General features: G+C 30.9%; 1 protein-coding gene across 1 annotated transcript; it reads left to right on the forward strand.

Annotated features, from left to right (window-relative positions):
* Positions 1 to 4,008: 4,008 nt before the first annotated feature.
* Positions 4,009 to 14,439, forward strand: LOC123655333 (ras-related and estrogen-regulated growth inhibitor-like protein). The gene is made up of 6 exons (XM_045591144.1): positions 4,009 to 4,072; positions 10,515 to 10,571; positions 11,461 to 11,537; positions 12,956 to 13,137; positions 13,474 to 13,660; positions 13,912 to 14,439. Exons 1-6 carry the CDS (start codon positions 4,009 to 4,011, stop codon positions 13,978 to 13,980), a joined length of 636 nt encoding a protein of 211 aa, XP_045447100.1. The 3' UTR covers positions 13,981 to 14,439.
* The last annotated feature ends 1,384 nt before the right edge of the window (positions 14,440 to 15,823 follow it).

Raw genomic sequence — 15,823 nt, forward strand, 5'->3', positions numbered from 1 at the left:
TTGAAACTCAATTCTATCTGCTGAGCAATTTCGGCTTTTGATACTTGTACAAATTAATATATTGTTCTTGAGGTAAAAACTGTAGTCAGTGTAATTACGGAGAGGATTCAATTTGTTTTTGATACGATAATGATAATTTGATGTAATAAAATAAATTACATTACTTAGCCTTGAAGTGCTTTTGATCAAGGTTATTTAAAAATCAGCAATAATTTTTTGTAATGGTGATCATTTGTTTGCGAATAACTTATTACAGCGTTTATTAATTTATTACAAAATAGTTTTAATTCAATAAATATTCGCTTTTAAGAAGTTAAAAAATATATTTAAAAATTATTACTTTTTAAACTTTTATGTCGATTATGTTTGTTGTTTTAAAGTTTCCGATATTTCGGCAATAGGTATTGTAATTCAATATTTTGTTCTTTAATATTTTGATGCAATATAATTTTATTATAATACATATTTAACAACTATTCAGTACCATTTAGTTTTATAAGCAGTGACTACATAAAATTGTGTATTAAGTTTTGGTTTTTAAATTTTATATTGTTTAACGATGGTTTTATTATCAATTTTTAGGACCAGTTGTTTTGAACCTTGGTTTAACGGTCTCTTTATAGAATAAAACACTTATTTGTTCTCGTTATTTTCATTGAACTTGATTGGAATTTTGAAAAGAGTCGTAAATCGTCCGAAGGCTATCAAGTGACCCGATCTCATTCGTTTTAACGACGACGTTCGCATCTCCTTCGACCCTGTGAACTTTACAAGCTTTAATGACACGCTCTGAAACGGTTCAGTTCTCGTGTTCGCAATGCTTTCAAAAGAATAACTTTATAGGAATGTATTTGTTTATTCTTAATAAACGACCCGCCCCGGCTTCGCACGGGTGCAATGCTGATATTAAAAATAAAATATAAAATAAATATTTGCAATCTAAGTGCAAAAATGTGTTTTTTACGACATGACATTAGAAACCTCTATCAGTATTCCTCTGCTATATTATTCAAGTATTATACATAAAAACCCTTCTCTGGAATCACATTATGTAAATAAAGAAAACCGTATCAAAGTTCGTTGCGTAGTTTGAAAGATCTAAGCATACAGACAGCGGGAAGCGACTTTATTTTATACTCTGTAGTGATTGCATACCACAATTTGTTGTAAACAAAGCTTAAATCTTTAATCCATTTAGTTACAGATTATGCAACTATTACACTGATTATAACACAATCATTAAGTTGCTTATCTAAGAACAGACGATCATGTGTGATGTTAAAAATAAACCCTTTCAAACGACCCGCAAACGTATTTTTAAATAAGTGTTTTATCAACTGTGTGTTATTTTACAACAAAAAATTGTTATTTCCATTTTTGTGAATAATATTAATAAACGACGATAATGACGATTTTTTATATTAATACACTTAACGATAAGCAGAAAAGCTTAAAAAATGTTCGATAGTGATGTAAAAAGTTTAATTTAGTTTTTATATTATTTTCTACTTACAATTTTTGCACCTTTGTCTGTATCACTTTGATGGAACAAAGTGCACTACACAAAGAAATAAGAGTACAAAAGTGGACGTAAAAAAGCGTTGCATATTTTTCGCATATCTCAATAAGTAATTATACTTTCGCAAAGTCGTAACTTGGTACGGAATCCATATTACGATTGTTCATCGTGCTGTAGACATTTGTATATAATTGCTTACGTAAATAAGAAAATATTATCCCGATATCACTTTATTTATGACATATTGATACCAAATTCTTAAAATAAATCTCGATGGCAATTACACAAAAGAATTACAATAGCGTGTTATACTAATAAATTAAATTTTTGTAACAGGTTTCTCAATAGGGACAGAGTGTAGTGGCCGGTGCATGTTCTAACTAAAACAACGCCCCTTAAAAGGTTGAAAGATGGATAGATATGTAGGTATTGTTTAATGGATAAGTGTGAACGTTGCTATTGTTGAGTCAAATAAACGAGTTTTGACACGCGATTGTATTTGCGAAATATTTAACTCACGACTGAAATAAATAGCCACTTATTAACATTGTTTTCTGAGTTTGTGTTAAGTAATTAAATCAAAACTTTTTAATGATATTTTATATTTTAGATATGTCGGATACAAGACAATGTAGACAATGTAGGTAATCATACATGATTTGCGTGTTGCCTCTTGGTAACGTATAAAACGCAAAAGGCAATAAATTACTACTAGTTTAATTGAAACTACTGAAAATATTGTATTGGTTTTATTCAGTTTTGTTAAAATTATTTAATTAAATATATTTTGTAGCTCGCTATAACATTAAAAATACCCTTTTTCTTTTAGTTTATTGAGTAGTAGTGTAGTAAAAAATTTTTGAGGGTAAAATCATTGCGTCGTTCTATGACGAAACAAGGAGACGGCTAGCTCATAAAAATAATATGAGTACTGTAGCTATAAATATCCGAGACGGCTCAAAAGCCAGTTCATCGCTATGGCGACGATTGCATAAATACGGCGAAGCCTGTTCGAGGAAGTCTTAGTAATGAGCAATTTGTGCCGGGAAGCCGCTATTCGCATTTTTTCAATTCAACTTTCCATAATGAGCTATGAAAGTATTATGCCTGCCTTATCCAAGCTAATGAGAAGAATAACGTTTGGTTATATTGTTATCGTATTATATCTACTAAGATTTTATTACTTTTTTTAGAACTTTAATGGCAATAATTTCCCTCATACATGGTTTTTGGGTAGCTTTAGCCGTTTACGCAGCGTACACAACGGAAGCTCCCAAAAAATAATATATTTTTTTCCACTGTCGTAACATTTCTTATGAATGATTAAGTTCTGTTGGTCATAGCGCGATGTTATCTTGGCTATAGTCTTCCTCGATAAATATACTATGCAACCTAAAAAGAATTATTCAATTCGAACCTGTATGGATAAGCGCGCTTAAATAAACAAACTTTTCAGCTTTATAATATAAGTATGTATGGATGATATTAAAACTTTTTTAAACTTAACCACCCTTTTAACAATAAATGGATATCATAACAGAATTTGGATTGAATAATAATATTGTCTGAAATAATGCTTATATATTAATTGAGTAACTGTAAAATTTTACTGTCACGACTTAATTTACTTAACAAAGTGCAAGAAAAAAATATAAGAAAGTCCAAGAGTACGTCTTAATACGTGCCTTTTGTGGAATGTAGAGAAGCTAGTGTGGGTGGAATGGACAGATCCAATTACATGGCAGCGCGAATTAATTTACAGCAGAAGGCGCCGCGGCGTCGCTCTTGCCTTGACATGTAGACGCGCCCAATCTGACGCCCAGACCCTACGACAGGTTTGCGCAAGCCCTTAGCGCGACTTAAGGATTAACACTCGCACTTTCGCTTGCTTTCATTTTCATCAACATAATAAAGTATTTAAAAATTTTAATTAATAAAATATTTACCCTTCAAAATCGCATAAAGAAATTTTAAATAACGCTCTAATTAAACGTTTACTCTGCGAATCATACGTAAATATAATTGAAAATGATATCACATGTATCTTTACTCTCCAAATAACCACATACCATTTTTTTACGAATTTTTATACAGAGAAAATAACATGATTAAATTGATAGAGCGTGGTATTATTTATATGAGATAATGATAATGGAATTCCATATAACATACGCATTCGTAAAACTAGAACGGAGGCTGAATAATTGGAGGCTGCGCACGCGCTTTTGATGCAGCGTGCGCTTTTCGATGCCGGCAGTCGCACAGCTAACGTTGCGGCAGACAGTCGAGTTAACAGTACGCTCGCCACCGCTACCGGACGCTTTCTCGAACGCATTTACGACATTTTTACGATATAAATCCAATTTTATTAATGATTTTATAGTGTACCGTGAAGAAAGTGAATATATAATTAATGTGTTTAACGATATGGCTATTATGATGTCCGGTTGAACTTTTCGTTTTATAGTGTTATTCAGATATCTGTCCAAATGAAGATGACTGTAAATCGTATAAGGGTAGTCGTGCTTGGAAGTCCTCGGAGTGGGAAATCGGGTTAGTATAGCTATTTTGATAAAGCTTGGCTTTAAACTTATTTCATTATTATTTAATAATTTAGAGATAGCTTATTACTTGAAAATTTTAACTGAAATATTAAAAAAAATCTATTGTAAGACGCCTATTTATACAAAAAAAAAAAAATAATAATAATAATATAAATATAAAATAATTATAAATATAATTTAAAATAATTGTAGCAATAAGACGAATGCAATTTTACCATTACAACCTTAATTATCGACACAAAAAATATTTTAATTTTATATTAAAAAATTAACCCCTTTTGATATAAAATGCTAAACTTTCCAATAAAAAAAGTCGCAATTAATAGTGTTAAATGATATATACATATAATGATATATACATATATGATAATGATATATGTGATAAAATGATATATACATATATAAAATAAAAAGTACCAAATCTTTAAATTTTGAATTATCATTCTAATTTGATAGATCCATTTCGTTACCGTGTTATACTTGCTTTACAATTGAATTAATTCACGTGTTTTCGTACTTTATACAGTGAACAAAGCCTACTCTATAATGTCTGTCTATTCTATCAATATCACTACTGTAATCAGATCTTTGTTATATTAGGTATGCATGTAAATACAATAAAATGTAATGTAACAATGTGTTAGGTAGTAAAAGCTATGTGTAGCGCAAGATAGTCATTGTTTCACGGTTGATACGAATAAATATTTATGGATGTTATCACTGCATTCCATCACAAGGCAGACTTGTCACATCAAAACACAATTTGATTATGATTCATAATAAAGATATTTCAATAACTAATGAAATATGTATGTTCGTAAATTGCGTAAACTTTGGATAACATTGATGGGTTTCTTTTCATCAGATTTAATAAAATTTCAACAACGACGCTGAATAATAAATAACATAAAAGTCGTATGTTAATTATTTTATATTTGAAATACATGCGATTTCAGTCAAGGTCAAATTTTTCTATGCATATTAATAAGTATATTTATTTTACGCAATAATTTGTAAAAATCGCAACTTATTCTATGCTACACATAATTTGAAATTTATTTAAGACCCACTCTATTTTATATTCTAAAGTTTTTATTTTTTCTATATAGAGGTAAATGATCTGTTGCGGCTTCTTGTACAGAAATTTCTTTAAAAACATTGCTTACCTTCTCTATTATAATTATTGCTTGTGTATCATTCTTATTACACTGCCAAATATAAAATAAAACCTATATGCCGAGATTATTCGAGTATAATTTTTTTTTACGATTCTTTATCTGAAAATTCTCAGATCAGAAAAGTAATTTAATTAAATATATTTTTGAATAACATTTATTTAAATTGAAAGAGAAAATTAAAATGAGATTAAATAATTGTGTTTGCTCGCAAACGAAAAAAAAACCGACTTCAATAACATCGACGAGTAATACAACGTATATCGACGAAAAAATAATCAAGTAACTACGCGTTATCAAAGATTACTCAAAAAGTAGTTATCAGATCTCGATAAAATTTATATGTGACCACACGATAAACATCAGCTTTCGATTAAATCGAAAATTATTAAAATCGGTATACCCAGTAAAAAGTTATTGCGGATTTTCGAGAGTTTCCCTCGATTTCTCTGGGATCCCATCATCAAATCTTGGTTTCCTTATCATGGTACCAAAGTAGAAATATTCTCTTTCCAACAAAAAAAGAATTATCAAAATCGCTACATCTAGTAGAAAGTTATGCGGTATAATACAACGTAGGTCGACGAATAAAGCGTCAAGTAAAAACGCATTATTAGATATAGCTCGAAAAGTAGTTGTTAGATCTCAAATAAATTTAAATGGGACCAATTGGCACACACCACCTTTCGATTAAAACAAAATTTGTCGAAATCGGTCCACCCGGCCAAAAGTTCTGATGTAACATACATAAAAAAAAAAATACAGTCGAATTGAGAACCTCCTCCTTTTTTGGAAGTCGGTTAAAAACGGCTCTTCTCTCTCGTTCTATATTTTTATCGAGTGTAAAACAGGTGAGTTTGGCACTCATTCAGAGTGATAGTGAATTTTCAAATAAGATAATACAATACGAATGAATTTTGTTTCTCATTGTAAATATACTCGGAACTGATTTAAGCTTTCAGCCTTTTTTCCTAGATGACCATACCATTGCCAAGCAGGAGGATATTTACGGGCTTTTACTATATCACTTTAGCCATTTTAGTTTTTATTTTATCTACATTGACATAATATGGCTGAAGAGATTGGTTTCTGGAACTCGTTGATCTTAGAATCAACCGGTCCTATTTAAAAAAAAAATACATATATACGTTATTAAGTCTGCTTCAGACGGTAGGCTATAAAATCGTATTTTGAATAAGAGAATGAGAGGTAGAACGGTACTTAATAAATGGTTTGTATGGTATGTTACGATTGATACAAACGTCAGTGTGAGTGTAACCGCGCAAGTTGTCTAGTATTAGTTTATATGAAAATATTAAAAATATAAATAGCTAAGTCTACGGTAACTAATACTTAAAAGCAACTTAGAATTTTATTTGTAGCATCATTTGTATTGCGCAAAAGTATAGCCGTTCGCGTTTATAGGAATATTTTTCTTAATTTCAATTAAGTTTTAAATATACATTATGCCAGCATTATGCACGCTGCGTGCAAATTCTATGCATACATGTAGATCAACGACCTCGACTGTTAACGGCTGAACGGACGTTAAAGTTACACAACGTGGTCTGCTGGCGCCAGGCGTCGTTGCTGTCGGGAAATCGCTTCTTGACCCACCGGCCGAGTCGCCGGCGACTGGTTGTAATTGCTCCGCCCTAATTGTACCCGACTGACGGACCGGACTCAAAACGCATACGCTTGCAATTCATTACAGTCGTAGATCCGACATGCGAAATTGTTTTTAAAATAGATCCTGTCTACGTCTCCGGTGGGAGTGGCCGCCTTTTCACGGATGCGGCCGAGTAACATGGTTTATCTTGGTTAGACTGGTCTATTTACATATTTAACTATAATTACGGGGTGTTTACATTGTTTTTGTATAGATATTTAAGAAATAATTCTACACTAATTTTATTTTATTTTGCAATTTCTTGAATTAATGCGATTAATAAAAAAGTTATGTGAATATTTGTTATTTACATAATGATAAAACTTAACTTACTGCACATATCGTATAGATATCTGTACATAATTGGGTTCATATACATTTGTTACAAATTACGCTGTTATGTATCTTAGGTACAATTTCAGAAGACAATTTTGATATTAACGTAGTTTATACTATCTAGAGTTCTTTGCTTAAATGATCTACGTTAACTATTAATCCTGACATTACTGAAAAAATGAATTAAATATTGACTGAATATTCCAACAAATGCAGGTCAAGTAATATGATATGCATATCTAAAAGTGTGGATAAAAGTTGTATACAGAACATGAATTTTATTAAATACGAAAGGTTATGACAATAATTGAGTCTGTACATAATATTTTTTAATTGCCGAGTCCTTCAGATGCAGCCATTGTCGCAATCAGTACAAGCCGTCCCTTTAAAGTGGAACGGAAATTCAATTTACACGTTTTCACGAGCGTCAAAATCGTACTGCAAACATTATTTGCCTTTATCGTCGTACCTTCGCACGTATTGTTGGATTAATTTATTGAAAAAAGTAACAACATAACAAATAAGTCGAATATGCAACATAATCTATCAGCCTGCGAGACTTAAACATATTTCATATTTAACCATAACTCAACACGTCTTTAAGTATACCCTCGTATTGTACTTTAATCAATTAATTACTTATATATTCCTCGTTCTAAGCAATCTAACACCTATTGTTTCTTTTCATCGCGCACTATTCATCAACTACGATATGCCATGTAACTTGACCGTGGGTGATTTGTCTTACATGCTCCAGTGACTTTAAACCTTAATTATTATTCAAAGATAGCTTTAAGATGAAGAGAAATTTGTTGAAACGACAAAGAGTTTTGTTGGAAAGTAGTATAAAATTGTAAAGTTTGATATTTAATTAGATTTAATATAAAGTATAATTATCAAGTTAATTAAATATGTATGGATATTCAATATTGAAAATAAAAGGCACGCGTAATCTGATTACAGAGAAAGTAAAATGTTTATATTTAAATACCAACTGATCAGAAGCGAAAAGAAATGAATCGAAAACGAGAGTGTAGAGTTTGACGAGAGTTTCATAAACAACAATTACCGTGTTGTAACATAAAGGTATTTTATGAATTACCATTGAGATTCAAATTTTATAACGGCCGTACATTCAATTTTATTAAGGCGATCAGGAATTTCTGAGTAGGTGTTACGGCTACTGATCTTTAAATTATAGTGTGCTTTCACTAAGCGGAATGAAAATATATTTACAGCAGTCTACTATGTAATTTACTAGCGATCCGACACGACTTCGCACGTTCCCAGTTGTCTTTATTATTGTCTTTATTACAAATTTTACATACCTACCAATGTGCAGCTTAAGGTAAACCTTACACTATCTATTGTATTTGTATCTCAAAAATCATTGTATTCATTAATTAACCCATACCAGTAAAACTAAAATTACAAAAATATACGTATATAATAGTTCACGTTTATTATTTTTATTATTTAACTAAATTAAAATGTATGTGTAAAATTTTTATAATATATATATTAATATATAAAACTGGATGTGTAAAATTTTCTTAGGTTTAAGTCCATAGTAGTTTATTTGGCATGAGACTCAAAAGTTCTAATCGACGGTGGTTTCCTCGACCGTTTTTAATCTCTTTTAAATGTGTGAAGTGTGAATAAAATATATGAATTTTTTAACGATCAAATTATGATTGAATGAAAGATATTATAAATGTGATAACTTTTAGAAACAATTTAATAAAAAAAAATTTTCCATTAAATATTTCTGGATATATTTTTATTTATTTATTTATCTAATAAACAATAATGTAACTTATTATAAATAGCATTAAAAAACCACGCAGGTTTATGACAATGCTATTTAGCAACCAATGAGACACTAAATATAAAATAATCACACGTTTACCCACCCTCCTATTGAAAGGTGTGATCAAATAAAAATTATCTTTTTATTTATGTTTATATATAATTTTAATATTTACATACGTATTGAAAAATATTAAATACAATGTGTATGGAAACAATTTCAAGTCCATTGTCATGCGGTACTTGGCCTCTGTTGCATAATATTGTTATGGCATTAGTTTGATGTACGCCCGATTTAGTTCGTGGTTCGATTGTCAACTTGAAAGCTGAACGGTAACAACGGCTCCCTCAGGAAATATTCTTCGTGACAGTTTATGATTCATAATAATGCTTGTATAACCGACCAATGTTCCACCAATCGCTAGTGTAATGAATTAATGTGCAATGGCTTTGAAATTTATTATTATGTTTTGCGTTGACTGTTATAATAATACAGGATTTATGTGTATCTGTAACTTATCTACAAACCTGTATTCGTACATGACTGTGAATGCCTTTATATAAATATACTACACATAAGTATCTGCGGTGCCTACTCATTACGACTTCAGTTACCTGGGATCTAATTCTTTTAAAATATATTTTGGTAATAGTCCGTAAAATGAGTGCTTTTAATATTAAAAGAAAAAAAAAAACTTTACGTAATATAACGTATATAACAATACATAAAAAAATAATACAGTCGAATTGAGACCCTCCTCCTTTTTTGGAAGTCGGTTAAAAAATAAAAATAAAAAGCACAGTCTTTGATAAATAATTAAAATAGAGGACAATAATCCATTATTTATAACTCTACGTATATCTTTTGTTAATCATACCAATGTTTCTTAATATATTACTGGAAAATTAATGTTTTAGATTATTATTGTAGAGTGTACATCATTCGACAGTTCATCATGATTAGAGCACGTTAGCTACATGTAATCTATCATAAAGCTGAGAACGTGTCTCAGAGCGCTTAACGCATTGTCAGAGAAGTAATCACCTTCTTGAATACAATGCGTCCTTTTGATCTCTTGCTAGGATTCCACACTTCGATTTGCCGGTAGCCTACGTGGCTATTCATGTAAGTTGCGTCGTCATCAATGTTGATTGTGTACACCCTTAAATGGGAATTCCAGCAGTGGAATAAACTACGTAAAAAGACTAATCAATAATCAATGGCACACCGGTAGAAAGTTCGGAGTAATGACCTTTTGATGACTTTTCCTAGATTAATAGGCGGATATGATGTTTTATTGAGTGAGATTGTTAAGGTTTTAAATGTCATTTCTATATATCATTGATACGATGGCATATTATAATTTTTATTAATGAATTATTTTATAAATTTTTTATATGTAAATAAATAAATTAGTATAATATTTGTATTTTTGTTGCAGCGGTGGTTGTGCGATACCTTACAAAACGGTACATTGGCGAATACAGCTCGACTGGAGGTGAGTTCAAAATTCACGATTTTTTTTTTAATTTATAAAGAATTGTTATTGTGTTATGGTGTTTGTTTACATTACACGTTTTACGTCACTTCATACGTTTACTCGAGATTTTTTTATCTGTAAAAGGAAATCATTTCCTTCCGACCTTAAGCCTTATTTCACATAAAGACGTGTAACGTATTTATTTTATTTATTAAATACATTGGCTGATATGAACGAGATCAAGTGAATGTAGGAAGGTTTGTATTTTTTATTGTAGAAAATAATTTTAATTGTTATAAGGTCGATAATGACGCAGGTAAGTGTTAATGTGCGTGCGTGCCGTGCGTTTGTTTACTATATACTCGTAAATGAGATCTTTTCCTAATACATACTTAGTATGAATTTGGATGTGAATTTTTTATTTCTTTGTCTGTTACATTTTCTAGCCAGTCAGACTTGACTTGCCATCAAATTTGGTACGTTACTTCTGCATCGTCAAAATAACAAAGTTTCGTTTATTCTAAAAAAAAAAAAACGTAAAAGTTGTTATAGGGTAAGCCTTGTATTGATCTACTTTTCTATGTACGAATTTATCAAATAAATTGTCTAAAAATGTTAGAAAAAAAAACTATATTCCTCATTTAAGTTTAGACTTTATTAGAAAACAAACTTTTAATTTAGAAAACCTTTGAAGCCATGTATAACACAAGACCAATAAGATCATTACGCAATAGAAATAAGTTACATTAAAAGCTCAAAATGAGTCCGAATAGTGAATCTATTAAAGAACACAATATAAATTATGAGAATCTATGTGATAAAGTTATTAAAAATGAATAAAATGGCAAAACTTATATAGAGTAAGCTAGTTTTGTTGGCAATTTCGATATAATTTTATTTGTTTCAGATTTTCTCTACCAGCACAGAGTAGCATTCGATGGTGCTGTTTCAGAAGTAGAAATATTGGACACTTCAAATTGTGCGGTAAGTTTTGATTCTTCTTTAAATCATTATTATAAACATTCATTAAAATTGCGTTAATGTCGTTTTCAAACTATTCGATACACGTGTTAAAAGAAAATGTGTTAAAGAACATGGGACACCTGGTAGGAACGAAATTCCTTCGGATGGTATAGAAGCAAAACAATTTGAAAAAAAAATGTTGAATTTTATATATATATTCTAGTTCTTGATTTTTTAAATTTTGTTGATTGTTTTTTATTAAGTACGTAAAAGTATTTAGGAAATTTAGTTTTTTAGAAAATAAAAAATATCGTAAAATAAAATAAATCAAACAAAATAATAATAATAATAATTCAAAATATTAAGTGCAATAAAAAAACACGTGTCTATTTATTTTTGTCGACAGTTTAAAATTACATAAATAATTAAAAAAAAGTTTACTAGTAATATTTTAGTTTTACAAACGTTATATTATACAGTCGTGTGACTGATATTACGTCACTTCCGTTATATATTTTTCTTACGGTTTTAGTCTCATATTTTTCTCAGTGCGGTCGCCCAGCCAAATGTCAAGCCTGCCGTAAGGAACTTCATTCCAAAAAATATTTAATGTTGGGTATGCGTATGCTTAGGATATTAACAAACAGAGTACACATTTATAGCGTACAGGACGAATATTATATATGTTGCTTATTAAAATAATATCTATACATATATTATTTTGTCAAAAAAGTAATCGTAAGAATGTAGAGACTTCTAATGTAGAGTTACGCAATGTTTACATTGTACTTTACGTTAAATAGTTGAGGTAGATTTTATTACTTCAGATAGGAAGTGCATAGTCAAGAGATAGATGGAGTAGAACTTAATTAAACGGCAAACAATGAAGATGTTAATCTGACAGGCTGCGCTCGCGGCGTCCCTTGTACTACCCGTGTATTTAATTGCACCAAATTTATTACATGTTCTGAGTAGTGAGTAGGTACTCGATAAATATTATGACGGAACGAACTGCAATTTAAAACAGATTAGTAGTTGCTGGAGTGTAGCTTAAAATTATTAGCTGTTAACGAGTTCATTATTTTTTTTTTTGTTTTAATCGTTAGTCATAAAGATTACAAACTGGAGATCAGAGGATATGACGTAACGTTGCGTTTAGTTTATGGTTTGTTTAAAAATACAGATTTTTGATCACGAAACGCTATTTTTTATTTGTCTGACTGATATGAATTATCGACACTATTAATGATATATTTTATATTGTCATTCGTCAGCATCTGTACAATGTTAAATAAAACATTAAAAAAGTTTATGAGGACAATAAAACTGTAGCTAACTAAACTAGTCTAGTTGTTTAATAATTTTGTAAGATTTCCTTGTAGCTGGCTGGCTATGCAATACCAGAGTCATTGTAATGACGCAATATTATTATTTCATAGATACGCGGTTGTCTTGGTGATCACTTGCGATGGGGCGACGCTTTCGCGGTCGTGTACTCGGTGTGCGAACGGCGCTCCTTCCTGGCGGCCGCCGAGCTCCTCTCGCTCCTCGAGCGGACTCGGATGCCAAGTTGTGCAGCCATCACTCTCTTGGGCAACAAACGTGACCTCGAACACGCCAGGTATGCCACCCTAAAAGCAGCAATAACTGATTAATTCAGCGTGTAATTAAAATGGTAAAAATTAGAAAACTATTTTGACGATATAAACAAATATTATAAAGCTATAGTGTTGGTATGATTGTTTGTACTTGTTTATCATGGAATTTATCAAACCAGTTTTGTGTTGTCAGCATGTTTATTGAGCAAGCTTATAAGCTTTTAATAACCCATTGAGACGTTACCTCAGCAGGAGAAACGATAATCGTTAACTTATCTGAAAAATATCTAAATTTAATGCAAGTGAAAGCGTGCGTGACTCATCTAGTTTTAATAAAAGATGAATTAATATGTACGTAGGGAGGTCCACGCAGAGGAGGGTCAAGAGTTGTCGCTGCGGTTCGGTTGTCAGTTCTATGAGGTGTCCGCCGCTGAGTCGTGCGCGGGCGCCGCACTTGCGTTCCACGCGCTGTTACGGGAGGCGCGCGCTCTAGCCCTATTATTGCCCGCGCCTCGACGCAAGCTCGCTGCCTATTCCGTTTCAAAGGTAATATATAATAACTAATACTTAAGTAAATTTAAAAAATATTTTAAGTCAAATAAAATAAAATCAAAAATAACTTAATTCGAATAGGCTCCAAAAGTACCTTCGAATCATCATCTTACAAATTAAAGTTTTAATGTAGATTTTGCTTATAGGATTCGATTCGGAATATAGAATCTAGTACATATATTTTTTCTATTAAGATAATGTTTGCTCTTAATGTGTTTTAATATTTACCTTATTTTTGTTCACAGGTTATTGGTACGATATTCGGAAAAAACAGTAAAAGTGTTCGAAAGAAACGACCGTCCCTTAGTATTTAAGTTGCATTTATTTATATTAAAATTAGTATAAAATGATAGACTGCTTTAGAATAAACATAATGAGCTAAGAAAAATCTGTTGTATATATGTGAAAATTAGATATATTAAGAATAGGTATGAGTATCGTATAAAAATGTGAAATGAAAGCCCTGTTACTCAGAGCGCTCAATTGTCTTTCATCCCAAAAGTAATTGTAAATAGTCTACACATTCAGTATTAAAATAACAACAAAAACCGTTTTATTAAAATTAGATTGATAGTTGTTTCAATTTAATTTGTAGTTCATAAGTAATTTTAAGTGTAAATAGTTTCAGCGTCGACTATCAATACTACGGTTCATAGAATGAAACCTCGCATTAAAGTTGTTAAGATTTATGTATTAGCTTGTGATAATACATCTTGTAAATATTAAATTTTATAAAATTGAGAATGAAGCCTAATAAAATGGTTAATTATTAATTTTAATTGTTTTATTATACCTGTTAGCAAAATAATATTTTACCCATTTTGAGCTGTTAAGAAATTGAAATTTTGCTTAGAAAAAAGTACATCAATTTATGATCTAATACACGCATGTACTTAATTCCTTATTATGCTTTTAGTTATCACAAGCAAAGTCTAATGTCTAAAATTATCAGCTAGAACAACGTAACGAGTATTTTGGTTGTGCTTGATATTTTGTATAGCCCAATCTCTTGCTTAGTACGTTAATACGTAATCAACTGTTAAAATCGCCGTTTGATTATTATATAGGTATATTTTAGAATAATGATGTTTTATTACACAGTAGGGAATATACATATCCGCCAACCAGCAGTGGAGCAGCGTGGTGGATTAAGCTCCTATCCTTCTCCTACTTAAAGAAAGGACTATGCCGAGCAGTGGGATGTTACAAGCTGAATCGTGATAATGATATTTTATACAAAGTTAAAGAAGTACTCACGACGATGCATCCTGAACACCCTACTGCTGGCCATAGGCCTCTTTCTTTAAGTAGGAGAAGGAGGAAAGAAGTACTTGATATATCAATTCATAAATTTTACGTTAAAATTCAACACGATATTGCTTGCTGTGCCTCAGTTAGTAAAATACCTAATTTTATAATTTAAAATTTCAAATATCTTCATAATACACAAAGACAAAGCTACTTTCGTATTTATAATGTTAGTACCTATGTATGTTTTAACAGTCTGTAATTTAGAAACGTCCTAAGTTTCATTAATTCCCGCATAGCGCGGTCTGCGTAATGACAGAAACAACAGCACGTAAATTAATAATAAGGTAATAAATTAATGAAAAATCTCTTGCTGAGTACGATGTTAAACAGGTTCGTTCTTGCGATTTGTAAAACTAACGACATGGCTTAAAACAAAGCGAAAATCGGATAACTGTGAATTTGGTATCGTTAAGGTAAAATACGATAGGAACTAGTGACCCACAGCGCCCCCGAGATTAGCCCCGGGCGTGGGCACTTCGGCCCAGATATTACCCAATACATCTTTCAAAATGGACACTAACAAGGTGCAAGTATACAATAAAACGGTGCAATACTTCTAACCTTTGATAAACGGTTATTTTCACAGGAACATCGCAGAATGACTACATTTGCAAGGTTTTACGTTTCAATTTAACTTTGTTATCCTGAATTTCTAGGTTCCCCGCAAGAATTCTCTCAAGAATTTTTTGACTTACCATTAATAGATTTTGAAGAAGTTGTTTTGTACATTTTGCTATGCATTTCTATAACTATCTATAAGTTTTGTTTTAATCGTATGGAGATTTCAATAGTTTTATAAATTAATTCAATGACGCCTTTCTCCACGCGCCTTCATTTCTTTAATAA

The sequence above is a fragment of the Melitaea cinxia genome, chromosome 7, assembly GCF_905220565.1.
Source record: "Melitaea cinxia chromosome 7, ilMelCinx1.1, whole genome shotgun sequence".
NCBI lineage: Eukaryota > Metazoa > Arthropoda > Insecta > Lepidoptera > Nymphalidae > Melitaea > Melitaea cinxia.